The 26,816-nt window shown below is 43.2% G+C and overlaps 1 protein-coding gene across 8 annotated transcripts in view; it reads left to right on the top strand.

Moving 5' to 3' along the window:
- Positions 1–26,816, top strand: part of GIGYF2 (GRB10 interacting GYF protein 2) — a 156,720-nt gene that overhangs the window by 11,944 nt on the left and 117,960 nt on the right. For 6 of the 8 annotated variants that reach the window (XM_043492789.1, XM_043492788.1, XM_038415397.2 and 3 more), the window contains exons 2-4: positions 8,192–8,269; positions 15,082–15,211; positions 23,808–23,903. In XM_043492789.1, the coding sequence (XP_043348724.1) occupies positions 8,229–8,269; positions 15,082–15,211; positions 23,808–23,903 (267 nt within the window). In that variant the 5' untranslated portion in view covers positions 8,192–8,228. Of the gene's footprint in view, positions 1–8,191; positions 8,270–15,081; positions 15,212–23,807; positions 23,904–26,816 lie in introns of those variants that run through there. The other 2 variants (XM_043492790.1, XM_043492791.1) reach the window with 2 other exon arrangements.

The raw sequence follows: 26,816 nt of genomic DNA, 5'->3' as shown, positions 1-26,816 counted from the left end.
ACCCCGGGGGTGGGGGGGGTGGGCAAAGCCTGTAATCTCAGCCCCACTGCCCAAGGTTGAAGCCTTCAGACTCCGGCCCCAGACAGTGGGGTTTGGGCTTTGGCCCCAGGCCCCAGCAAGTCTAAGCCAGCCCTGACGACCCCATTAAAATGAGGTTGACCCACTTTGGGATCCCGACCTACAGTTTGAGAACCGCTGTGTTATCAGATGCCTTCGCTGTGTGTCAGTGTTTCAACATGCACAAGTCTCTTTGTTTTGTTTACTTAGCCACTTTGCATCTTCTCCCTTAAAGAAGTTTTAAGCCAAAAAATCTGGTCACTGGGAGCCTGATGTAACACTGAAATAAATGGAAAGGCCCCGTTGACTTTTTTGGACCTGGATCAGTCCCTAGATTACAAAACTTAAATCATATTTGACCTCTTGATTGTGAACTTAAGAAAACAAACACTTTGTAACCATAACAACAACTTCTGTACTCTAATTTTTACCTGGTAGCATAGAGAAAACCCTTTAAGGTTTAACATTATTGGATTACATTTTCTTTGCACTCACAAGATGGTCTTTACTTTTGCAGTAGTTTGCCTTGCAAATCAAATCAGGCTAGGAGTTGTCTTCTTCTGTCAGTCCCTCTACCTGGATGAACTGATAAGGTTCCTCCCTTTTTTGTCCTGTGACTAGAAACTGATGATTGAATCGTAAATTGCAGTATTGCCTGGGAAGTGAGGCGGCATCAGTCACTTGCTTGTGAATAAGACTGTCCCTGCATATGCTGTCTGTGTAAAAGTTCTTACTGTGCAGATTCTCCAGTAAGCAGCCGTTACTGTTTTGTGGTGGATCTTCTGTTAGAGCACAGGAATTCATGGAGAAGCCTTTCTTCCCTGGTTCAGAGGTGGACAGTAGCTAGCTAGCTTTGTATTTTTCTTTGTACTTTAAAAATGGTTTGCTCTCCAGGTTAACTGACATTGATGGTTATGGATGCTAGGGAGTCCAAAGAATGATGGCTGTATATCTGGACTGCTGAACAGCTTGTCTTCTCAGATCTCCAACCTGGGATGATTTTTACTCTGCTTTACTGGTGAACAGCCACTCCTGGCCAGTTAACACACAGCCTTCAGTATGTAACTTGCTCCCAGCTATACAGTGTTGAGTGCTACTGACTAGCCACTCATAAATTACACTGCAGAAGAACACCAGCAGATACTGTAGTCCCAGAGTTTTCCCCTTGAAATAGGCATTTTGTATTGCCCAGCACTGTGCTGAACATATAAAGCTCATATAAAGTCTGTCATCTCATCAATGGAAAATGATGTGCACCAGTTTTGTTATCCCAAATGAAGTCTCCTACACATTATAATCCAAGCACTCTCATTAGATAAAACAGTGAAACAAGTTTATTAAAATCCTTCTTTTCTCTCTATAGTTAAGTGACTACAAGTAATGAGGTATAAAGGTCAGGATTGGTTACAAAAGAAATAAAAGATAAAATACAACTGATATTTAACTTAAACTAAAATGGGTTCAAAGTAAATATCTTTCTCACCAGACACTTGGCAGTCCGTTGTCTGAGTTTCTTTGCAGCCAGCATCCCTTTTTATAATTCAGTTTCTTGTGCTAGAAACATCCTTGCTGAGTCGTGGTGACAGTCTCTTGGGGACATGAGGTTTGACCCGTCCTTATGAAGAAATGTAAATTTCTTCTTCATGCTTCCCCCTGTCATGCTGAAGGCTTAAGCAGGTGATAGTCCATTAACACCTAGTTGGGGTGGCAGTGTGTCTTTGTTTCTGAAAACTGGTTTGGGCCTGCTTTTCTAATTTGGAATATGTTATAGCATTGTTATAAAGTAAATGCTGATGCACACATTTTGCCAGGATAATAATCAGCAGATGGAGTTTAGACTGTTACACTGTATTACTATTAGTCTGAGGTCTGGGTCTTCAGATGTTTGGTTAATACTTAAGCTCCAATATCTTAAACTATTTTGGCCAATTACAAAAGCACAGAAAGGTAACAAATTGTCAGACCACGAAGTTGCGTGATTTTGATTTTTTTAACCCACTTAGCTATGATGTGGGTTTATCAGCTGATGTGTCACAAACCACTAAAGGTGACGAATGCTTTGTACCATTTGAAACTAGATGACATAAAACGGGTATCAGATAGTCCACGTAATCTGTGGCCTTCATGACACATTCATGTTCAGAATCTGTTTTCATTTACAAAAACATTAATAGTTGTGAAGGAGCCCTTCCATATGTGAACTGAAATATAAATGTACATAGCAGTGCCTGCCTGAGTCTATAGACAGTCTGGTATAATAGCTCTGAGGAAAGTGAACTGCTCTGCTCCTAAATCATTTAATTAGAGCACTAACTGTAAAAACCCAGTGATGACACTTCACTGGCAACATTATTATAACACACAGTAACGACTACTTTTGGCGATGCAGATGGGTAGCAACACCTATATATTTTCCATTATAAGATCTTGATTTCAGTTGCTTATAACTTTGCCAAACTTAAATCATTTTGGCTGATGATTTTCTTGTTGGATGTCAGCCTAAAGCAGATTTCTTTTGAACATTTCAGCTAAAACACTTTAGCCTTTTCTGAGAATCATGGTAGGGAAAAATGTTTTGCCCATCTTTAAAAAAGATCTTACAGCCATTTAAGTGAGAAGCTCAGGTGTCTCTATTTGGAGAAAGGGCTTAACATTTGATAGGGGGCTTGCCCTGGTGTCAGGGATGTGTCTTCTGTCCCTGTGAAAATTTACACAAATTGGCCCACATTGAGAAGATAGGAACGTGATTGGACTAGAGCAGAAGGGGATTGGCTGGGGATGGGTAAGACAAAGCAGAAGAGTCTAACTCCTAGAGTGCACTCTGTACAGAACCTGGAATTGAACCTGTTATTCCAAACTCTCGACATTCTGTTGCTGTCTAGCAAATAGCCTGTGAGACACCCTGTCATCTCCCCTCTAGGGCATGTCCACATAGAACATAGCAGCAGCCTTCTCCTGCTACCAAATACTCCCTTCACTCAAGTGGTAGAGGAATGGGCTGTGGATCTGAAGATGATGATCAATATGCAGGTCATTATGGTTCCACATGATGACACTTTTGTTCTTCCAATTTAAGTTTTTAAAAAAACTCAGGAAATTACATTAACTGCAGGAAGTAGAAGAATGGTCTTCTCGTTAAGGCATTTGAATGCTGCCTTGGAGAATTGGATTTTATCCATTTCTATGACAGAGTTCTTTTGTGATGTTGGGCAGGTCACATAAACCAAAATTTCCACAGGTTACCACTGTGTGGTGTTGATTTTCTGGATAACCAGCTTGAGACACCTGTAGTCTGATGTGCAGAACACTCCCAACTGTAAGGTCAGTGGGAGCTGGCCTCTGAACATAAAATTTGCTTATCTCTTCTTGGCCACAAGGCCGTCTGCATGTACATCATTGCCTTTGCTCACCTCCACCTTCTCTGCCTACAGATGTGGATCCAGAGAGTTTACTCACACACCCCCCCCCACGGCATGCTATGGACCTTATGATGACTATCTTTCTCTTCTCCCCCCTCCTTGGGGCTCTTCTTCGTCCAGTGGTGGACAGACCTGCAACAGGTCTGTGTAGGGATCCCCTTCCTCCCATTCTCCATGGACAGGTGATGATGCATTGCTCCCTTGCAGAATGGGGAGCGCATGTGGGAGAGGGGATGATGCAAATTACATGGACCCCTCAGGAATTCAGATGCACATCAATATTCTGGAACTCCAGACAGTACGGAGAATGTGTCAAGCATTTCTTCCATCCATTGGCTCCCATAGTGTTTTCATCATGTCGGGCAACACCACCACTATTTATTACATCCACAAACAAGGGAACATGAGGTTGACTGCTCTGTGTGCCGATGTGGTCAATCTATGGAATTGGTACATTGCCACAAGATCCTGTTGTTGGCAGACTATCATTTGGGTAACTCCTTGCTTAACGTTCTAGTTATGTTCCTGAAAAATGCTACTTTAAGCGAAATGATGTTAAGCAAATCTAACTTCCCCATAAGAATTCATGTAAATGGGGGGGTTAGGTTCCAGGGAAATTTTTTTCACCAGACAAGACTATATTATATAACTTGCACCCAGTATAAGTTTTAAAGAAACAATTTAATACTGGTACACGGTGATGATGATTGTGGAGCTTGGTTGAGGTGGTGAAGTCAGAGGATGTTTCCCAGGGAATGCCATACTGCTAAATGACGAACTAGCATTTGGCTGAGCCCTCAAGGTTTAACTCGTTAATGTAGCCTCACACTCTACAAGGTAGCACGAATGGAGGGAGGGGAGACAGCATGGCAGAGAGAGACAGAGACACACCCTGTGTGTGTGAGAGAGAGGTGCGCATTGCTCCTTTGAGTATGCTGACCCTACTCTTGAGTACACTGCCTTTTTAAGTTGATCAGCAAACTGAGATGGCGGATGCTGCCAGGAAGCTCCCTCTGTCCTGAGCCTTGTCATATATCCCCACTGCTCTATGGAAGATGGAGTAAACTGAGTGCAGGGGGGAGGGGGACAACCTGACAATAACCCCCCTCGACCCCCTGTAAGCAGGAGGCTCTGGGGAGCAGCTCCAAGGCAGAGGGCAGGAGCAGCACATGGCAGTGCGGGGAGGGACAGCTGAACTGCTGGCAATTGATAGCCTGCTGGGAGGCTGCCACACAGGGAACTTAAGGAACCGGGAGCTGATATGGGGGCTGCCAGTCCACCCTGGTTCAAAGCCCCCACCAGCTAGCTGCAACGGGCTGCTGTCCCTGCAAGCAGTGGACAAAGCAGGCGGCTGCCAAACAACGTTATAAAGGAGCATTGCACAACTTTAAATGAACATGTTCCCTAATTGATCAGCAACGTAACAGCAAAATGACATTAACCAGGACGACTTTAAATGAGGAATTACTGTACTCGGAATATGATTGCAGACTCTCTCAGCAGAAGTTTAGTGACCAATCACGAGTGGGAACTCCACAATACTGTAGTAAGCAACATTTTGAACCCAGGGGGGACTCCAGCCAGAGACCCCTCTGCCTCCCACTCCAGCAACAAATGCAGCACATATTGCTCTAGAGCCGTGATTGTCAAACTTTTTTCCTGGTGACTCAGTTGAAGAAAATTGTTGATTCCTGCAACGCAATGGAGCTGGGGCAGAGGGTTGGGGTGTGGGAGTGAGGGCTGCTAGGTGGGGACAGGAGTGAGAGGTTCAGGCTGTGGGAGGGGGTTGGGCTGTGTAAAGGGGTCAAGGCTCTGGTTTGGGGGTGCGGACTCTGGGGTGGGGATGGGGATGAGGGGTTTGGGATGTAGGAGGGGGCTCTGGATTTGGGGGAGGGCTCAGGGCTTGGGCAGGGGATTGGGTTGTGGGCTTACCATAGGTGGCTCCCAGTCAGCGCCATAGCCGGGATGCAGAGGCAGGCTTCTTGCCTGTCCTAGCAATGCGGACTGCGCTGCACCCTGGAAGTGGTCAGCAGCAGGTCTGGCTCCTTGGCGGAGGTGCTGCCACCACCCCCCTGGCTCCCATTGGCTGGGAACTGTGCAATGGGAGTGTGCAGCCGGTGCTCTAGAGGATATAGGTATCCACTCCCAAGGCGATGCTCTCATACTTTGCTGGTTGAACTAGATCAAATACACCTTCCCATTTCTACAATGCCTGCTGCAAGTACGCCATCCCCACTTCCCCCAAGCTGCTAACACAATAGCACAATCAGACATCCTGACCTGTAGATGCTTCACCCCAGTGCATGATATTTGGATGGGCATCTTCTCTAGAAGGGGAATGTTTATAGGAAGTGCAAGACATCCTTTTGAGCAGCAGGAAAGAGTCCACTAGGCTTTCCTACTGGACCAAGTGGAAAAGCTTTCCCCAGAGGAAATGGAGTTTCCTTTTCTTTTGGATTACCTCCTGTTCTCGAAGATGTCGGGGCTCACCCATAACTTTCTCAAGGTCTACATAGCGGTAGTCAGAGCCTTCCATCCCCCTGTGGAAGTACATTCTGTATTTACACATCCATTGACCTCTAGGTTTTGGAAAGTTCTCCTCAGAACTTCTCTGCCTGAACAACCTATCATTCCCCAGTGGGACCTCAGCCTCATTCTTGTGGCACTAATGAAACAGCCCTTTGAACTGCTGGCTTCATGCTCTGTGTCCCTCTTTTCCATGAAAGTCACCTTCCTTGTGGCTATAACTTCAGCAAGAATGGTAGGTGAACTTGGGGTCATGATGGCAGATCCCCCTTTCACCACTTTGCATAAGGACAAAGTCTCTCTGTGGTTACGTCCCAAGTTTCTACCAAAGGTCATATCCCAGTTTCATCTCAGCCAACCCATACACTTTACCTGCTTTCTTTCCAAAGCCTCATGTTGGCCGAGGAACGATGACTTTGGTCCCTTAACGCCTGCCAGGCCTTGGTCTTCTACCTGCAGAGGAGACCATCTATCAGGAGGTCTCCTAGATTGTTTATCACAACAGTTGAGAGCGTTAAGGGGCAAGCAATCTCCACACAAAGAACCTCCAAGTGGATGTTTGGGTGCATTACAGTCTATCAATTGTTTGGGCTGTCTCCACCCCTTGGGATGAGAGCCTGTTGCATGTGAGCCCAGGCATCAACTATGGCCACTCTCCATTATGTACCACTTTGAGACACGTAGGGCGGCCACGTGGAGTTCAGTGTATACCTTCGCTGCACATTATGTCTTGGTGCAGAACTTTGCAATGGATGCCTCATTCGGCGTGGCTATCCTCCATTCAACCATTCCATCCTCATCCTTGCAACTTCTTCCGAATTAGGTATTGCTTGTTAATCACCCTAAGTGGAATAAAGTAGGAACCATCACTCAGAGAAGAGCAGGACGTTACTTTCTGTAACTGGAGATGCTTTGAGATGTGTGGTCCCTATCTGTATTTCACTTCCCACCCTCCTCCTCTGCTGTGAATCTGTTCAATTTGCAATGGAGAAGGAACTGGAGATGTGGTCTATCCACCCAGCCGTTATCACCTCAGATGAAACCATGAGATGAAGCAAGGGGATATGCATGGACTGAAAGACTACTACTACTTTCTGCTCCTGCAACGCATGGCATGCATGTGTAAACTTGAGATAGGGACCACACATCTTGAAGAACCTCCAGTTACAGGTAGGTAACCTCCTCCTTTCCCCCCCCCCCCCTTGTAAGTAATAGAACATTTTAAATGAAATATCCTGGCACTTGCCTAGGAAATCTTGCTATTTCCCATGGATAAGTGACTGGATTTTTCAAGCTCTGTAATTTATCATAACTTATAAATTGTATAGCTGTGACTTCATTAATCAAACTTTTACTTCTGCAGAGGAGAGGAGTAGTGGTTTCTAAGTAGGTATTTGCTGGTGTGTTCAGATTTTTTTTAATTGGTTATTAATATCAAAAGAGACTGTGCAAATTGCCTTGTTTATTCCTCTGCCCATGATCAAATTAGGGGTGTTGGAAATGGTGTCTGGGACAAAATATCCTGTTATCTAAACTAATTGTATTTCATTTTTAATTGCATTATAGAGCTTAGATCGGGGTGGCCAACCTGTAGCTCCGGAGCCACATGTGGCTCTTCAGCAGTTAATATGCGGCTTCTTGTATAGGCACCGGGGCTGGAGATACGGGTGCTAGCTTTCCAGTGTGCCGGAGGGGTGCTCACTGCTCAACCCCTGGCTCTGCCACAGGCCCTGCCCCCTCTCCACCCCTTCCCATCCCCTCCCCGAGCCTGGCGTGCCCGCTTCCCCTTCCAAGCCTCCTGCACACTACAAAATAGCTGATCGGGAGGCGCGGGCAGGGAGAGGGAAAGCGCTGATCCATGGGGCTCCTGGTGGATGGGAGGGGCTGGGAGTGGGAGTGGGGGGGAGCTAATGGGGGGCTGCTGATGTATTACTGTGGCTCTTTAGCAATGTACATTGGTAAATTTTGGCTCCTTCTCAGGCTCAGGTAGGCCACCCCGGCTTAGATTCACTAGTAGAACCACTTAATCAGTTACCGCTTTTAGCATTTCTTATGGCTGGGATGTCGAGCTGCAGTCTGCCTTTGTGTATTGAGGACACGTTAACCTTATGAAGAAAAAATTACTCCACTGTCTTCATGATATTCTTAATTTGTGATAGATTGATTTGATTTATTTATTTTATTTTTAGGTTAACACTTTTTTAAAGAGGAGTAGAAAAGAAGAAAATGGCAGGAGAAACTCAGACACTTAACTTTGGGCCTGAATGGTGAGTCTCTTCTGTTTTGTCAGAGTCTGGGACCTTATTCTGAAAACTAGGAAGGCTTTATGGACATGTATGTTCGGGAGGAGGGAGAGGCTGAATGGGTTATAAAAGTGGATTGGATACAGTGTCTGTTCAGCAGTTACTCAAATCTAGTTCTGGTCTATAGTGACTAAAAGTAATCTTCATCATATGACTATGTAGTGCTCTGTGTGAAAGGAATTTGAGGTTTTATGTCATTGTAATAAACACACATCAGACTCTCCAGAATATCCAAGGAATGCACAAGAAAGGTGAAGAACTATCTTGATGTTTAAGATGGTTGATCATTGTATATGAGGCATATTGGTGAGGAAACTAGCACTGACACTACCCGTGATGGACTTGTTCTACAGATACATAAGCCTTCTGTTTTCAGCTTTGAAAATAAAAACTTGTAAGGTGGAGTGTGTCTGAGAAATTTGTACCCCTTCTCCCTCCCACCACATTCACAGTATTTATTCATAAGAAAAAATACCCGTGTTAAGAGAGGGCTTCAATGGATGCATTGTTGGAAAGTTACATCATGTTACAGTGATTGTTTGAGAGTCTTATTACAATACCCATCCAATGTGCTTTGTCCTTGACCTGATAAAGACTATTCTAGAGGTGTGATAGTAGTTCAGTCTTTGCCCCCCTTGCTTATTCAGTCTTGACCTCTCTGCTGAAACAATACACAAAGATAAGGAGTACTCGTGGTACCTTAGAGACTAACAAATTTATTTGAGATAAGCTTTCATGAGCTACAGCTCACTTCTCACGAAAGCTTATGCTCAAATAAATTCGTTAGTCTCTAAGGTGCCACAAGTACTCCTTTTCTTTTTGCGAGTACAGACTAACACAGCTGCTACTCTGAAACCTACATAAAAATACCAATTGATGTTGCTTCGAAAGAGCTAGCGTGATCCTTGGATGGATAAATTATGGGGGAGGCGTACAAGAGATACTACCACTGCTTAGGTAGTGGGGAGACCACTACTGAAAAAATGTAACTATTTTTGTGGCTATACTTTTTAAAAAGGATGTAGAACAATTGGAGAGGGTTTAGGAAAGAACTACAAGATGATTTGTCTGGAAAATGTTTTACAATGAGAGACTTAAGCTTAATCTCAATCTATTAATGAATTGAAGAGAAGGTTGAGAGGTTGACATCACTGACTCTACTTATCCAGGGAGAAAATATACTACATGGTGGTTTAATCTAGCAGTCCAGTCATAATTAGATCCACAGTGGTGAGAAGCCAAAGCTAGAAAAGTAAGGCACACGTTTTTAATAGTGAGGGTAATTAAACATTGAAACAGTTTACGAAGGGATGTAGCAGATTATCCCTCCATCACTTGAAGTCTTAAATGAAGACTAGATGTCTTTTTAGTGGATTCTTTCTAGTTTAGCCATGAATGCAGGCTTGATGCAGGAATTACTGTGTGAAGTTCTGAGCCCCATTTTATGTTGGTCAGACTAGATGATGATAGCCCTTTCTGGCCTTAAAACCTAGGAATCTCAACTTGGTATTGGACTCGTCTATTTATTTCTCAGATAATGATTGTTGTTCATATTCAAACTGGGTTAGATTTGAAAAGGTCTTCTACAAGTGAAACATTACACTGAGTCATCCAGTCTCTGTGGTATGGCACGTTGGAATATAATGGTGTCCTGCTGATATAAAAGTGGCATTAAAGAAATTGCCATAGGAAAGTGCCAAACTAAAACATAAAAGCTGCATTAAGTGACCCACAAGCTAATTTTACAGAACTACCTTAACTGTACAAATATGTAAAGAACACCTAAATAACCAAGTGAAAGATGGGCTTTGAATCAATTTTTAGTTTAAAACTTTTTTTCTTTTAAGGTCTTGGTGTCCAGAACTGCTTTCATTGCTGGTTCCCCTTGTGATATACGTTGTTGTTCATGCAGAGCATATGAAAATAGGCTGTGGTCAGATTATGTTAACAGACACAGTTGCTTATGACATCATACCAACAATGAAGGTGGAAGGCAATTTGGATAAAAGTGATCATAAAATGCTAGATTTCATGAATCTAAGGAAAGGAAGAAGTGAGAGCAGCAGAATAACTTCAGAATAAACTTCAAAAAAGCACACTTAACTAACTCGGAGAACTGGTAATAAGATACTATAGGAAGAAAATCTAAGGGATAAAGGAGTTCAGGAGAGCTGGCAGTTTTGCAAGGAGACGATGTTAAATGTACAACTGCCAACTATCCCAATGCAAAGTAAACATGGCTAGAATAGTAAGAGGCTAATATGGCTCCATCAAGAGCTCTTTAATGACCTGAGAATCGAAAAGGAATCCTGCAGAAAGTGAAAACATGGACAGAGTGCTAAAGAGCAGTACAAAAGAATAGAACAAGCCTGTAGGAATAAAATCAGAAAAGTCAAGGAACAAAATGAGTTACGCCTAGCAAGGGATATAAAAGACCATACAGAGAGGTTCTTTAAATCCATTAGGAGAGTGTTCCCTCTAATTTTTTACATCCATGTGCAGAATTAATTTTGTTATATGCACCAATGTGGAGGTGATGTGTAACCCTCTGGGGCAGAGGGTTGGGGACCAGATGTGGGGGGATGAGGGCTCTGGCTGAGGGTGCAGGCTCTGGGGTGGGGCTGGGCATGGTGGCTTCAGGGTGCAGGATGGGGCTCATGGCTGGGGCAGAGGGTTGGGGTGCGGGATCTGGGATGGGGTCTGGGATGAGGGGTTTGAGGTGCAGGCTGCGCTGGGGCTGCAGTGGGGAGATAGTACTCCCCTCAGACTTCTCTCGCTGCAGGAGCTTGGGGCCGGGGGAGAGACTCCTCTTTCCAGCCACGGCAAGTCCGTGGCAGGCCTATGCTGGAGCCGGAGGGGAGGGGCTTAATAGGCGGCTGCGCAGGTTAGAGCAAATTTAGATTAGGAGCAAGAGAAAGACAGAGGGAAGGTCCTCTACTTGCTGTGAAAGGAGAGCTAATTGATGACATTAAGAAGGGTGAGGTGTTTAATGCCTATTTTGCTTCAGTTTTCACTAAAAAGTTTAATGGTAACCATATACTCAACACAATACAATAAAAGCTTTGTTTTCTGGAATGTTGAAGGAATGGGAGGTGCTAGGAAGTCTTAAATTCCTGCTCACTAAGAGGGAGGGAGTTTGTATGTGGGAGGGGGCTCAGGGTAGAGGGTTCCCGCAGCTCCCATTGGCCGTAGTACCTGGTCAATGGGAGCTGCGGAGCCAGCGCTCAGGCGGGGCGGGAGCTGTGCACAGAGCCATGTGTCTGCGCCTCTTCCTAGGAGAAGCAGGGACATGTCGTTGCTTGCGGGGAGCTACCTGAGGTGAGCACTGCCTGGATTCAGCACCCCAAAACCCTTTTCATGCCCCAACCCCTGCTTCAAGCCCCCTCCCGCACCCAAACTCCCTCCCAGAAACTGCACCCTGCATACCCTCCTGAGATGCCAGATTCTAGAGCTTTCTGGTCGGTAAAATACCGGATAACACAGCTTTTACTGTATTAACAACAAAAGAGAAGGAATGCAAGCCAAAATAGGGAAAGACCAGGCTGAAGAATATTTGGATAAGATAGATGTATTCAAGTCACCAGGGCCTGATGAAGTTCATCCTAGGGAATTTAAGGAACTAACTGAAGCAATCTCAGAACTGTTTAACAATTGTCTTTGAGAATTCATGGAGGACAGGTGAGGTCCTAGTAGACTGGAGAAGGGCAAATGGTAGTACCTATCTTTAAAAGGGAAACAAAGAGGACCCAGGGAATTATAGAACAGTCAGCCCAACTTCAATACCTGGAAGTATACTAGTACAAATTATTAAACAATCTGGGTGTAAGCACCTAGAGGATAATAGATTTATAGGGAATAGCCAGCATGGATTTGTCAAGAACAATCATGCCAAACCAGCCTAATATCCTTCTTTGACCAAATTACTGATGTAGTAGATAGGAGGGATGTGCAGTAGATATGATATCTTAGTTTTAGTAAGGTGTTTCACACCGTCCTACATGACATTTTCATAATCAAACAAGGGAATTGTGGTCTAAAATAAATTACTATAAGGTGAGTGCATAGTTGATTGAAAGACTATACTCAGAGTAGTTATCAATAGTTTGCTGTCAAACTGAAAGGGCATATCTAGTGGGGTCCTGGAGAGTCAATCCTGGTATAGTGCTATTCAGCACTTTAATTACTTCAAAAATGGAGTGGAGAGAGCGCTTATAAAATTTGCAGATGGCACCAAGTTGGGATGGGATGCCAGTACTCTAGAGAACAGGATTAGAATTCAAAATGACCTTGATAGATTGGAGAATAGGTCTGAAATCAACAAGATGAAATTCAGTAAAGACAAGTGGAAAGTACTACACGGAGAAAGGAAAAAATCAAATGCACAAGTATAAAATGGGAAATAACTGGCTAGGTGGTGTTCCTGCTGAAATTGAGCTGTGGGTTATAGTGCATTACAAATTGAACGAGTTGTATGTGATGCAGTTGTGAAAAAGGCTAATATCACTCTGGGGTGTTTTAGCAGGAGCGTTGTATGTAAGAGGTGAAAGAGAACTGTTTCAGCACCTAGGGCCTTACCTGGAGATTGTATCCAATTCTGGGTGCCATGCTTTAGGAACTATATTGTGCATATATTGGAGAGAATCCAGAGGAGAGCAACAAAAATGATAAAAGGTTTAAAAAATATGATCTGCAAGGAAAGATTTTTAAAGACTGGGCATATTTAGTCTTGAGCAAAGAAGTCTGGGGGGGTGCCTGATAACTGTCTTCAAATATGTTCAGGGTTGTTATAATCTTCAGCAAGGGAGATTTAGGTTAGATATTAGGAACATTTTTCTAGATATAAAGGTAGTTAAGTTCTGGAATAGGCTTCCAAGGATGGTTTTGGAATCCCCATCATTGGAGGCTTATAAGAACAGGTTAGACCAGCGGTTCTCAAACTGTGGGCCACAACCCCATTTTAATGGGGTCGTAAGGGCTGGTGTTAGACTTGCAGGTACCTGAGGCCAAAGCCGAAGCCTGAGAGCTTCAGACCCGGTTTCGGGGCTCAGGTTACAGGTCCCCTGCCTGGGGCTGAAACCCTTGGGCTTTGGCTTTGCCCCTGCACTCCCCCCCCCTCCCCCCCCAGGGCAGTAGGGCTTGGAGAGGCTCAGGCTTCGGTCCCCCCTCCTGCAGTTGTGTAGTAATTTTTGTTGTCAGAAGGGGGTTGCAGTCCAATGAAGTTTGAGAACCCCTGGATTAGACCAACATCTGTATAGGTTTACTTGGTCCTCACTAGTGCAGGGGGCTGGACTTGATGACCTCTTGAGATTACTTCTAGCCCTAAATTTCTGTGATTCTATGAAAGTTTGATGGAGCATGAAGCCAGCCTAGTGGGAGGTCAAGTATATATATTTTTTCAAGCATATATTAGTTTATATCTTTTGAGAGTTACAAATAATAAACTTTGCAAAACCATGCAGCATTTACTTACTCTCCTGAGGCTAGGTTCATGCTCCAGCAGGTGTTCATGAGTGGGTTGATATCTTTAGCATCAGTGATGGAGAGTTTCGTCCCAATGGAGGCCAAGAATCAGAATGAATCTGAACATCTTCAGGTCTTTTTTAGAAGAAGAAAAATTTTAGTGTAAAACTTTCAAAAGCTTGGGCTCTTAAGTCACAGTAAGTGCTTTTGAAAATTTTACCCTTGAATTTTAGAAATGGATTTAGAACCCTCCTTCCATTTGGCTATTGGGATATTCTGTATATATTGATCCAGAGGAAGGAATATTGTAAAAAATAAACTATAGATTCTTTAAGGAAACTTAAAAAATTGGTGCTACCAAATAGCAATAAATATTACTTGCAGTTTTAGTTGGAATTGCTCTACTTTAATTGACACTAAAATAATCACTGTTGCATATGCAGAACATAGCAAAATGGGTGATCATCAGATTATATTAATATACACAATTGCTTTTGACATCACATCAACTATGAAAGTTTACACGGGTTTATATCTCAGAAAATTAGAGGCCATGGAGTTTTTTACTTGTAAATCATTGATTTGAGTCTAGCCTATGTAACATGCAACAAAACTCATATCAGACAGCTATTGTCTTTTTAAATGAGTTCACTGTTTCAGTCCCACTTCTTTGTGGGGTGGTGTCCACATCAGGAAAAGCATCATACCAATTATTCTTGTTTGTGATCTTAGAAGAGGTTCCAAGAAATGTACAGCTCTTGCACCCCTAAAGATAGTTCTTCTGACTTAGGGAGCAGACACAATCTGCAGACATGTTTGGAAGCGATAATCTAAAAATGTGTTTAAAATACTAAAATTGGCTAACGATTGCAGGACATTTTATGATGCTTAAAATTGTTTATTATGGTATTGTTTTAGACTAACAAGTAAAGTAGGGCTTCCAAGAAAGGTAATCCATGGGGTGTAGAACAATAATTGTGAGACCATGCCATCTTCTTATGCTGTGGTGGATAGCATTTCCTGATGTGCTTGTAGGGAGAAATTTAATTATACATCAGCAGAATGTTGTTGCTATGCTGGTGCCATTGTGTGGTAAGCAGGGTTTCTTTTTAATAATTAAAAAACAAACAAACAAACAAACCTAGTCCTGGGATTTTTTCCTCTACTGCTGTAAGATATCTGTGAAGCCAATCGATTCCAATTGTTGGATTTATTTTATCCATCTCAAACTCTATTTTATGTCTGGTGGAGTGATATGATCACACAGGTATAGATTCTGTCCATTTTAATTTTGTTCCTCCTCTGCTTTATTCTAGGCTGCGAGCTCTGTCCAGTGGCGGGAGAGTGACATCGCCTCCCCTTTCTCCTGCTTTGCCAAAGTACAAGCTAGCAGATTATCGCTATGGGAGAGAAGAAATGTTAGCACTTTTCCTAAAGGATAATAAGGTGTGTGTGTGTGGGGGGGGGGGGGAGAGGATAGGAAGAAGGCTTGTCTGTAATCCCAAGATCTTGTAATTATGGAAAGAGGTCTCTCTGTACGATGTGTGCCTAGGTTGTTTGGTTTTTTTTAAATGCATATTCCTTAGCGGAGAACAAAAGTGCAGGTTCTTTATATATGTCCATGTGGTTCTCTTTCTAGGTGCACATGTGCACCATGCATATGAGATTGGAATCTTTTGGCCAGAAGTGTTCATAGGGGGCATGCCTGTAACCTGCATGTGCTAGTGTCCCTTCTTCCCACTTGAGGACATAAAGGGTGGAGCAAACCCAACTGCCCTTAGTTCTTACCACTCCTGACAGCAAGATGGAATTTAGCAGTGTCCATCTGCTATCCTGCAGCCCTGGTCTTCTAGTTAGGGTTTAGAGTTTTTGTTAATGTAGTTACAGTAGCTATCAGCCTTGGCCTGTTGGCAAGAAATTAAATCATGCACCTACTCTGGTCACTGATTGTTCCATTTTGGCATTGGTGCTTTCAATGACACCTCCTTTGGTACTGATACCCTTGGTTCTGCCTCGCTTGGTACTGTCCTTCCCAGCTCCTAAAAACCTTGTCATTGTGCCAGCATCCATTACTCAGTCCAGTGGCAGTAACAGGCTTCTGTCAGTTCCAGAACCAAAGATGTTCAGACTAATAAAATTGTTATCCACCACACTACTCTGGAGTCCCTCTTTCTGATTTATAGACGTATATCCCAGTCTCCTCAGCCTCTATCAACGCCTGAGGTTGGCTGCACTGTATGAGGAAGTGTGTTCCTGTCTCTTCTTTGTCAGATCATAATAGGGAACCTTCTCCTAGATTTGTCCCTCAATCTCCAGTGTCTATGAATAGAAGTCCAAAAGGAAGTCTAGATGGCACTCTTTTCATTGACACCAAAAGAGGCATGGGTTGGACAGAATCCAAAGGCCTATGGCAGGGGTCGCCAAACTTTGAGACAAGGGCCATATTAGATTTTTGAAGGGGCTTTGTGGGCCGAAGCAACTGGAAAAAATTAAATGTATACAAAATCTTTTAAAAAAAGAAATACTTTAGGATTAGTGAGAAGTATGGTACTGATGTTTTTCTGACAAAATTTCATTTAGCTGTGGTTCAGTTAGTGTTCCCTATCATCAAAATTGATTGTACATGTTCATCAAAGTCGATCTGTCATTGGATTTCACATATTTCATCATTGAAAATGTTTTTTCACACATAAGTAGTGCCAAACACTGACATTAATCCATGGACAAAGTTTTTTACATGAGCATATTGATCACTTGGCAGGCATTTATAGAAGTCTACCAGATTTCCTTCCTTATATTTGTCCTTCAACAAGTAATTGGATTGCAGGTCAATCACTTCCATTTGAAGTTCAGGTGGCAGTTTTTCAAGATCGCAATCAAATGGGTTTTGGAAGATCTGTATTTCTCCTGCATTCACATTAAGGTCAGAGAAACGCTCCTGGAACTGTAGTTTCAGATCAGAAATGATTTCTTGTGCAAGCCTAGTTGGGAATCGTGATTCAGTTTCTTGGTTGAACTTTTCACAACATGTAAAGTGAGCAGAGCAGTCCCTCATCAGTTGGGACTCGAAAAGAACTATTATTTGCCTGAATGCATTTGCATGGGTGTACAGGTCACAGATAAGCCCGTTTTCCCCTTGTAGTCTAAGATTGAAGTCATTCATGTGCTTGGCCAAGTCTACGAAAAGCTAATTTCCAAAGCCATTCATTGTTTGTGAGTAAAGGTAGAGATCGTTTTTTCGTTTGGTGGTTGTCGGTTGTTGGTTTGTTTTTTTTAATTTAGGAACATTTCAATTTCAGTTCTAAGCTCGAAAAATCGTGACAAAACCTTTCCACAGCTAAGCCATCGAACTGAAGTGTGGTAGGGCAAATCGTGATATTCTCATTCTATTTCCACCAGAAATGCTTGGAACTGACAATAGTTAAGTCCATGCGAGCGAATAAAATTCACGGTTGAAACTACGGGTTCCATAACATATGACACATCCAAATATTTCCTGCACTATGGTTGCTGATGAAGAATGCAATGAAGAATCATAGGTTTGGGACAGCCCACACTTTCACAAGCTTTGTAGATTTGTCCAACCAAACCTTGTTTTGAATCGCACATGTTTCTACTTCTATCGGTTGTAATGCACTTCAGTTGTTTCCATTGCAGGTTGTATTGAGAAAGTGGCTTTTCAACTTCTTTGAAAATCTCTTCACCTGTGGTTGTTCCATGCCTACTATGCACAGAAGCTAGTTCTTCCGTAACTTCAGAATTACTGCCGACCCTGCGAATAAACAGCAGCAGCTGTGAAGTATCGAAAACATCGGTTGACTTGTCAAGTGCGAGGAAAATCACTCAAACTTCTTAGCCTTTTCATTCAGCTGGAAAATTATATTACTGCCAATGTCCTCGATTCTGCGAGCAACTGTGTTTGCTGAAAGACTAATTGTCTTAAATAAATCTACTTTTTCTGGGCATATTTCATCGGCTGCTTGAATCATACATATTTTAACTAGCTCACCATCAGTAAATGGTTTTGCCATTTGTGTGTGCCACTTGGAAGCTGGCTCTTGTTGCAGCTTCGTTCTCCGTTTTCTTCTTAAATATAAACTGTTGTGACGATAGGCCATGTTTCATGGATTCTAATTTATCTGAACGTAGCTTTCCTGTATATTTGAGAGTAGTTCGACAAGTGCTTGGTTTCATGTCTACGAATGTTGTATTCTTTTAGCACTGCGATAGTTTCATTACATATTAAACACAATGCTTTCCTACCTGATTCGATAACGAAATAGTCTTCACACTCCATTGTTCTTTAAACACTTGACATTCAGAATCAACCTTTCTCTTCTGTCCTTTTCCCGACATCATCGCCCCAATCGCAACGGACTTAAACACAATGAATATACGTTGTCACTAGTCTGACACGTGCTAAGACAAAAACCGAGGGAAACAACAATGACTCATCACACACATTAAGTTCCTTCTGCCGCTACTAACCTACTTACTGTGTGCTCATTGGCTCTGCGACCCTGGCAGGAATGCAGTGACATTATGAAGTTCTGCCGCTGCTCTGGGGTTTCTGCTGCTGGCCCCTTGCCAGCCAGGATCCCGCTGCTGACCCCACCCAGCATCGGCTGCTGGCCTGGGTGAAGAAACCCAGGCTGGCAGTGGAGTGAGACCCTGGCTGGCAGGAGCCCGCAGCAGGAACCCCAGAGTGGACTGTGTCTCAGCCCGCTGCTGCTCTGGGATTCCTGCCGTGGGCTCCTGCCAGCCGGGGTCCTGCCACCTGATGTGATGTTGGTTGCAGAGGCGGACAAATGGGTCCATGGGCCGTAGTTCGGAGACTCCTGGCCTATGGGAATCCTTAGGGCTTGTGGGTGTTTCCACCTTAATATCATATACCATACCTGGTGTCCTGCAAACCTGGCCTTACTGGCCACTTTGGAACCCTTAAAACTCTAGTTTCTAGACCTCAGTCATTGAACGTTCCTTTGTCTCATAACAGGTCTCTTTCTACAAGGCCTTCTGGAGCACTATAAGCACCTCACGTTGTGAAGCATGTAGCCAAAAATGAGGAGGATCGGGAAGAAGATCTACCTCCTGTAGTACTAGTAGTCATCCCATGGACCTTCCTGGATACAGATGTTAAGCCTAATTTATCATCCGCTATTGATAACTTTAAGGCTTTTCAAGACCTGTTAAAACTCATAGCAGATACCTTGGACATTAGGAGTGGCCCAAGGAAGTCAATAAATTATTTAACATGTTGCATCCCACAATATCGGGCAGGTTATCCACACCACATATGAAGTTATTTTCAAACCTGCCAAGGACCAGGAAATCACTGGCCTCCAGCCCTGCAACTTTACTCTTCAGTCAACCTTCAGGTTCTTAGAGTATATTTATTACTTTGACAGTGACGTATGTCTACCTCTAGTAGGATAAGATCTCCCATTTTGCAGATAAACTACCTCAGGACTCTATGGAGGAGCTGAGGTCCATTCTTACTGACTGCCAAGATGTTGCAGGCCGCTCTAGGTGTGAGAGCTGTCTCTACTTCTATTACCATATTGAATCTTAATGCCTGAAATAATCAGATGTACTGAAAGAGTTAGGGTCACCATTGAGAATGTGTTGTTTGAAGGTTCTGATTTAATCCTAACATGGATGAAGTGCTACATTCTTTGAAGAATTCCAGGACAATTCTTTGCTCCCTGGGCCTTTATTCTCCAACTTGGAGGAGGAGAGAGGACAAGCCTCAAAGATGATGCTCATATTACCAACAGAAATCTATTGAGCTTCCCAGAAAGAGACCCCTTCTTCCAGCAAAGAAGCAATTCAGCCTTCTTTTCAGCTACCACTCATGTTGCATCTGGATCCAGGCAGCAAGTTAGACATCATGGTCAAGAACCCTGGGCTGATCTGACTGGCTGTATGCCCACACTGCCTCTCCACCCTCTTGTTTGGCAGCTGTTTTTTTTTTTTTTTTTTTTTAACTTGTTGGAGGTCTGAACTGGAATTTGCTATGGACCATTGGGTTCTAGTAGTCGTCAACAAAGGATTTTGGTTCAGTTTGAGTCCTTGCCAGCCCCCATGCCCCTCAAATCTAGTCCTCCTCAAGGACCCCTCTTATGAGATGCAGTTCAGACAAGAGATGGACTCCCTTTTATAACACACATTCTAAGCTGATCTTAACATTTTCAATGTCCTTAAACGTAGATGCTTCTCACCACAGGCTGGTTAGTTACTTTTCAGTCAGGCTCTCCCCTTTGATCAGCATTTCAAACGCTTGGTAGTGGTGGCATCTGTAGATGTAGGTGGGAGAGAAAGCATGGCAAAATGTCCTCTTTCCTCTTGGCTTTGCACCCCCTCCCACTTCAGAGTCAGGTGAGCATTACCTCATTGCTCACCAAACTGCCCAAAGGAAGGGGGTGCCCTCAAGGGTCTAACAGATTCGTTTGTTGCTGCCTAAGCCAGCGTCCATTGTTCCTGCGAGGCTGGGCTGGGTTTGTCCCATCTATGCCCTGAAGAGGTGTGAACTGCCTCTCTGTTCTTGAAGAGTTTTTGCATGGGCTTGCTTTAAGCCATGAGGATAGATTTTCAACCTCATAACTATATACATGAATCATAACCTAGAACCTTACTATATTACTGTAACAATTACTATAACATCACTATAACAACCATGCTCAGTGCATTATGAGCCTTCCAAAGACACCCAACATGACAAACTTTGCATTGGATACCACACAATTTTATAAAGATAAACATTGGGGTGTAGGGTGTCCCCTGAGATACAGAGCGTCACAGTTACTGAGGGTATATGCATGGTGAACTGAAGCTTATTAGGAAAATGTATTATATAGCCTTTTACTGCTTGTGTAATTCTCTCTCAAATAAACTGCTATGCATTGAGCAAATTGAATCCAAATTTTCACTGGTACCGGTAATAATCTGCCCAGCTGTGGGCCATTAAAGATCCATTTCAACATCCCTCACCTACAGGATTGGAAACATGTCTGGCAGGTAACCTTAGAATGTGTGTTGCTTTTTTTCATTTGACCAAATCTGACTTCTTATGCTTTGACTATAATCACTTAAATGTACTTTTATAGTTAATAAATGTTTGTTTGTTCTACCTGAAGCAGTGCATTTGGTTTGCAGTGTGTCAGAGACTCCCCTTGGGAGAACAAGCCTGGTACATATCCATTTCTTTGTTAAATTGACAAACAGTTTATAAGCTTGCAGCATCCAGTGGTCATAACTGGACACTGCAAGACGGAGGTTCCCAGGGTTATGTCTGGGACCAGAGGTATTGGCTAGTGTAAATCGCTTGCAAGTAGCTGGGAGCAGCTTACATGCCAGAGGCTGTGCGTGAACAGCCCAGGAGTGGGGGTTCTCACAGCAGAGCAGGGTAAGGCTGGTTCCAAGAGTCAAGGATTGGAGAGGCCTAGCAGATCACTGGTCCAGATAACACAAGAGGGGAACATCACAGTAACTATATTGGCCCTACACGGTATCCTGATTGCAAACCAAGCAGATTTAGCTACCAGTCCTAGATTGAGTCGTCTTTTCTTCTCAAGTACTTGGTCTGTTAGATGACCCTGAAGCAGGGTTTTGGTTACCCTGAGGCCCTCTGGTTCAAAAATCCTACAAAAGTCTCTCGTAGCAAGGGGTTGATTACCCTAAGACCCTGTCTTAGTGTTATGGACCTCTTCAGATGTTAATAGAGGAACTAAGAACTATATGATATTCTGAACATTTAAACCGTTGTTCTCAAAGAAGTCATGTCCTGGAAATCTGCCCTGTGGGCATTCCATGCCTGTTTTTTCTAATTAATATTTTAGAAGGGACTGCAAGACAAAGACCGAAGGTCAGTTGATGTTTGCCTTCTCATCAATCATTCACTAGAGCTCTTAATGTGGTGCCATCCTAAAGGGTAATTTTTACCTGGGTCATTCAGTACCCATCTCACTAATCACATATTTTCTGCGTTTTCTTTACTTGGTGAGCTGGCCATCAGCTGATATGACCAAAATTTGAAGTTGAAAACACATACACGGATAGAGCCTCTGATTAACCATTCAAGTGAAATTTCAGCACTCTCTCAGTAAATTTCCATCCCAACTGTTCGATGCTAAGAGATCCCTGCTCCCAGAATCCTCTAGCAAATTCAGATGTAGCAAGCCATACCAAACTCATGTTCTCCGCATTCATTCATTCATATGAATCACAGCAATTCATAATTCAGCAACATCCCAACAAGGGACCCGATATATACTCTTCCATGATCCCTTGAATTTTCGGCGTCTTCAGAAAAATGAGACCAGACAAGGCCTTACTAATGATTAGCCTCAGTATTTGTAGTCCTGACCCGATACACCTCCGGATGCAGTCTTCAATTGCTCTAGCAGACTTGTCAGATTTTGTTTCCCAAGATCAGCGCCAAATCCTGCCCCCAGTCCTTCATCTCTACATCTGACCGTATGCACGTTTGCTAGCTGAGCGTTATGAACAGAAGGTGATTTTCTGAAGTGCGGGACACTCATATTCAAAGAAAAAAGGCTTCTACGAGGCTAACATATATTAAAGTGGTAAAGACTGCTATCCAAGCGCCTCATTATTTGCTAGATGTCACTGTCTAGTAGTGTTTTAGGCTATTCATTATCTTGGAAGCAAACACTTCTCTCCATTAGCTCAATTAGAGTCCACTTAGCTGCAATTAGAGCATATCACTCTTCTATTTAAAGTCATGCTATCTTTTCACATTCCATAGTTATGAAGTTAGTGAAAGGTATGGTCCGTGGTTTTCCTTTACTTGGCAGCCCCTCTTTTCTAAAATCTTAAATGTTGTCTTTCTGGCCCTGATGGATCCCTCCTTTGATCCTTTGCAGTCTTGTTCTCTACCACCTTTGACTAACAGAGTGAGCAAGATCCAAGCATTGATGGCAAAGCCTCCTTATGCTTTATTGTATAAGGATACATGACTCTCAGACCTCACCCAAAGTCGTCTCAAATTTACATTTGGATCAGTTCATATCCTGGTATTTTTAGCTATACTGCATTTGACTCCTGGAGAGATTTAAGTCTCATACACTGGACATGTTGATCACACTATCATAATTCCCTCGGTAGGAAAAAATCCCTTCTGCAAGTCACCCAGGCTTTTTGTATTCTTTGGGACTAGATGTAAGGGGACAGGCCATTTTGATTCAAACTGTCATCCCAAGTAGTATCTAATTGTATAAAGATCTGTATGAACTGTCTAAATTAATTCACCCTCTTGCATTATGGCATGCATGAGTAGAGCCCAAGCAGCTTCATCTGCATGCTTGAGACTTACAGGGCAGCTACTTGAAGTTCACTACACACATTCACATGCTATATTACTCCCTAGTTGCCAGATTAGATGTCCAATTTGGTAGGGCCTGTAGTCTCTCTGTTCAAACAGGACTTCTAGCATCGACTTCCTTAGAGAGAACTGCTAAATAGTTATCAAAAGTGGGACCCACATGGCCAAATACTTGAAGAATGAATAATTGCTTTCTCAACAGTAACTGTGGTTCTTTGAGTTGTTTTGTCCATATGGATCCCATGACCTGTCCTCCTTCCCTGCTAAAATGGAGTGCTTCAGTATTATGATTCTGTTTTGTCAAAGCACCTGAGGGGCAGTTGGGCTTGCTTTACCTTTGATGTCCTTGGTGAGGGGTATGAGGACATGCAGGGCACAGGTATCGCCCCAGTGGACCCTGCTGGCAAAAAGAATCTGTTTGCATGCACATGGGGTGCATGTACACCTACAGTAGCATCCACACAAAGTATCTCTAAGAACCGCACTTTACAGTAAAGTAAATAATTGTTCTTTTGGCTGGCTGTGTTCATGGATGTTGGCTTCCAGAACCCTGGAGAAAGACAGGTGGGTATTGAACAGAGAGAGCAGTTTTGTTGGTGGAGATTAGAAGTGCATAGTGCCATCTCTGGAATGTGTATACTGGGCTGTAATGCTTGATCTGTAGTGTAGCTCTTAACATGCTATCTTCCTTCCCTGCAGATACCTTCAGACCTTCTGGATAAGGAGTTTCAACCTATTTTACAGGAGGAGCCCCTGCCACCACTGGCACTTGTACCTTTTACAGAAGAAGAACAGGTTGGTATCTGCAGATGTTTAAGAGATGATTTTGTGAAAAATTAATCTGAATAACTAAGAACATTCTGTGGACTGGGGCTAGACTAATGGCAGATGACAAATAAGCTGTATTTATATCTGAAAATATAAGATTACGGTTGGGAAAGAGCTCTATAAGAGAGCCCTGTGTTGGCATAGAGTCCAGGTTCCTGGCATCTAAACCCAGTTGGCATCCTATACTGTTTAAGCAGGATCCCTTTGTTCATCATTCTGCTTCCGCTATATTAATAGCGGGCAACCCCTAGCTGATCTGGTAATCCAAAATTGTCAGAAGCTTCCAAGAAATGAGTCTGAGATTTATGTAGCTTTTTATAGGACCTTGTCTCTGAGTTCACAGAATTTTCAGATCATCAGGATAGCAGTTAAAAGAAAAATACAGAAGTTTTAATACTAATTTACCATTTTGGTGATTGCATGGCTGCTGATTCTTCAAGTGTCCTCTGCCTATTCATGCTCATGAGATGCAGCTCCGATGGTGGAACTTTTCAATAACATTGCCTATGGAAAGACGCTTGCTCTCCCTCCTGGCCCTCCCTTTACTGTTCCTGAACATTCTGAGGGTAAGGCTGTAAAAGAGGGCATGTTGCTCTGGCAATTTCTCTTCCAGCTGCCACGCTGATAAATCAGTAACTGCTCTAGGCCCTTGACATGGATCCTTGGCTTAGATCAATGCCTTCTATACACTTTTAGCATTCATAATAGATTAAATCTTAGTGTAAATACTAAAATTTTAACATTTTAATGATAGGTTTTCTTCTCCCCCCCCACCCCCCCCAAGTAGTAGTTTAGAGTGTTGGTTCAGTGATTAGGATCCAGTGGTGGATCCAAAGATGAAGAGGCCTCTTGTCCCACTGTTTTTTCTGGCATTTGAACTTAATACAAGATGTGTAGCTTGCCTCCAGGAAGGAGAGATGCTTAGGAAGGCACTCTATCTGCAATTCTTTCCCCCTGAAGGCTTGGACAAACATCAGAATAGACCACAACCTCCGCTTCTGCAGGCGGTGTGACAGCCAAGTTTTTCAGATCCGACACATCTCTCAAATCCTTGGGAGCACAGACAAGCATCTGCCCCACGATGCTTCTGGTGAGAAACAGCAGAAATCTCTGCAAAAGGTTCTGTCTTGGGTTTCAAGCTTCAGGAAACCTGCAGGACTCAAGAAGAGAGCTAATATTGTTGAATCCAAAATTAGAAAGTAGAGATGAGAAAGGCCTCTGAGGAGAGACTGTTGCTACTCCCCCATCTCCCTTCTTCTCCCCCCACCCCCAAAACCCAATGGATCCAGTCATTTCAGTGTTAGGAAAGGATTTGGTGCTCAAGAAGAGCTCTGTCAGCAGAGCCCAAAAGGATTGGGGCAGAAGGATATGTTCTGAATCCATTGTCTATGGATTCTAGTCAGCCCGATCCTGAATTAAAACAGAAGGATACTGATCTTACAACGAAGCAAATAGCTAATATTTCAGACACGCTAGATCCAGCTCTCTGTTCCAAGTCTCGTTGACAATTGGCTGTGCTGATGGCAGCTCAGTTCCATCATATGAATCAACAAATTGAGTTTATTTTGGATCCGGAAGGAAGTGACAAAGATGCAAGAGACAGAGTCCATCAGACCTCTATACTGTTGATTCTCCTCTGGAGAAGAGCAGATGAATGGAGGAGCTTCTTGAATCACCATCTCTCCGACCACCTAAAACTCCCACATGCTCTCCTAGTAAAATGCTATCACTCTTTTCTGTTCTGCCCCTGACACACTGATCTCCCCTCTACTATTGAGGTCTGAGCAGCCTCGCCAATTTACCACATAGACTCTAAGGAAAAGTTTGCTGGTAAGTAAACATATGGAGAGGATTCATACCATTGCAGATTCTGTGAAATGTAACCAGGTGTGGACTTCTGACTGGAATGGCATATACCCTGATGGGCTAAATGGCCTTATTGGCCGCCTCCTAGGCACTGCTTGGAGCCACAACATGCCCGTTATTCTAGGGTTCTTCCCTTTCCAAGAGTTCAGGCAAGTTTTCCATTGTCAAGTGTGAAGCTCGCAGATCAGTCCATGGGAACAAAGAGCAATCTCCTGCCATTGTACCAGACACGTTGCCACAAGAGCCTATAGTACCTGAGGAATACTAGAAATGGACCTGAACCTGAAGGACCAGACCATTCCAGATTAAAATGTAGGGATTACTCCAGCTGCTTTCCCCTGTGAGGGTGCATTGTTGTTTCACATAACAGGATGGCAGCTACACTGAAGATCCTCCACTGAGACTTCTTACTTTTTTTTTTTTTCACATCCTTGGATCTTCAAAAATAGAATTGCATTTCTGGTTCTAGACTGTGCTATTGCAAAAGCAATATGTCAATTCCTATTTCTGCTCAGGCAATGTCAAAAAGGCTGATTAATTATATCTGCTGCTATATGAGGATTTTCTTTTCTTTCCTTTCCCTTTCCCTTTCCACACTCACCCAGCTCTCAACTCACTTGAGGGTAGAGGCTGTTGTCCAAAAGTCTAAGGATGTCAGGTTCACTCCAGGCCTTCTGATAAAGGAAAAAAGGATGGATGCTTTGGGCAGAAAAGTATTTTCTTCTGCTGTGTATGAGATCAGAGTGACAAATTAGAAAGCTGTTATGGCATGCTACCAATACCATCTCTGGGAAAAGATGGCAGTGTTTGTGAAATTCTTCCCTGAAGGTCAGAGGAAATTGGCTAATGCCCACATTTCTGAAAGAAAGTTTGTTGCAAAATATGGTTTGAGGCCTTTGTTGTTGCTGAAGCTTCTGCTAGAGCACTTGATTTTGCCATCCTTCTGACATCCATAGTTTAGATCAGTGTTTCTCAATGACTGGTCTGTGGACCGGCACCAGTCCCTGAGATTTC

This window comes from Dermochelys coriacea, chromosome 9, assembly GCF_009764565.3.
Source record: "Dermochelys coriacea isolate rDerCor1 chromosome 9, rDerCor1.pri.v4, whole genome shotgun sequence".
Classification (NCBI taxonomy): domain Eukaryota; kingdom Metazoa; phylum Chordata; order Testudines; family Dermochelyidae; genus Dermochelys; species Dermochelys coriacea.
This window is presented reverse-complemented; position numbering and strand designations above follow the sequence as displayed.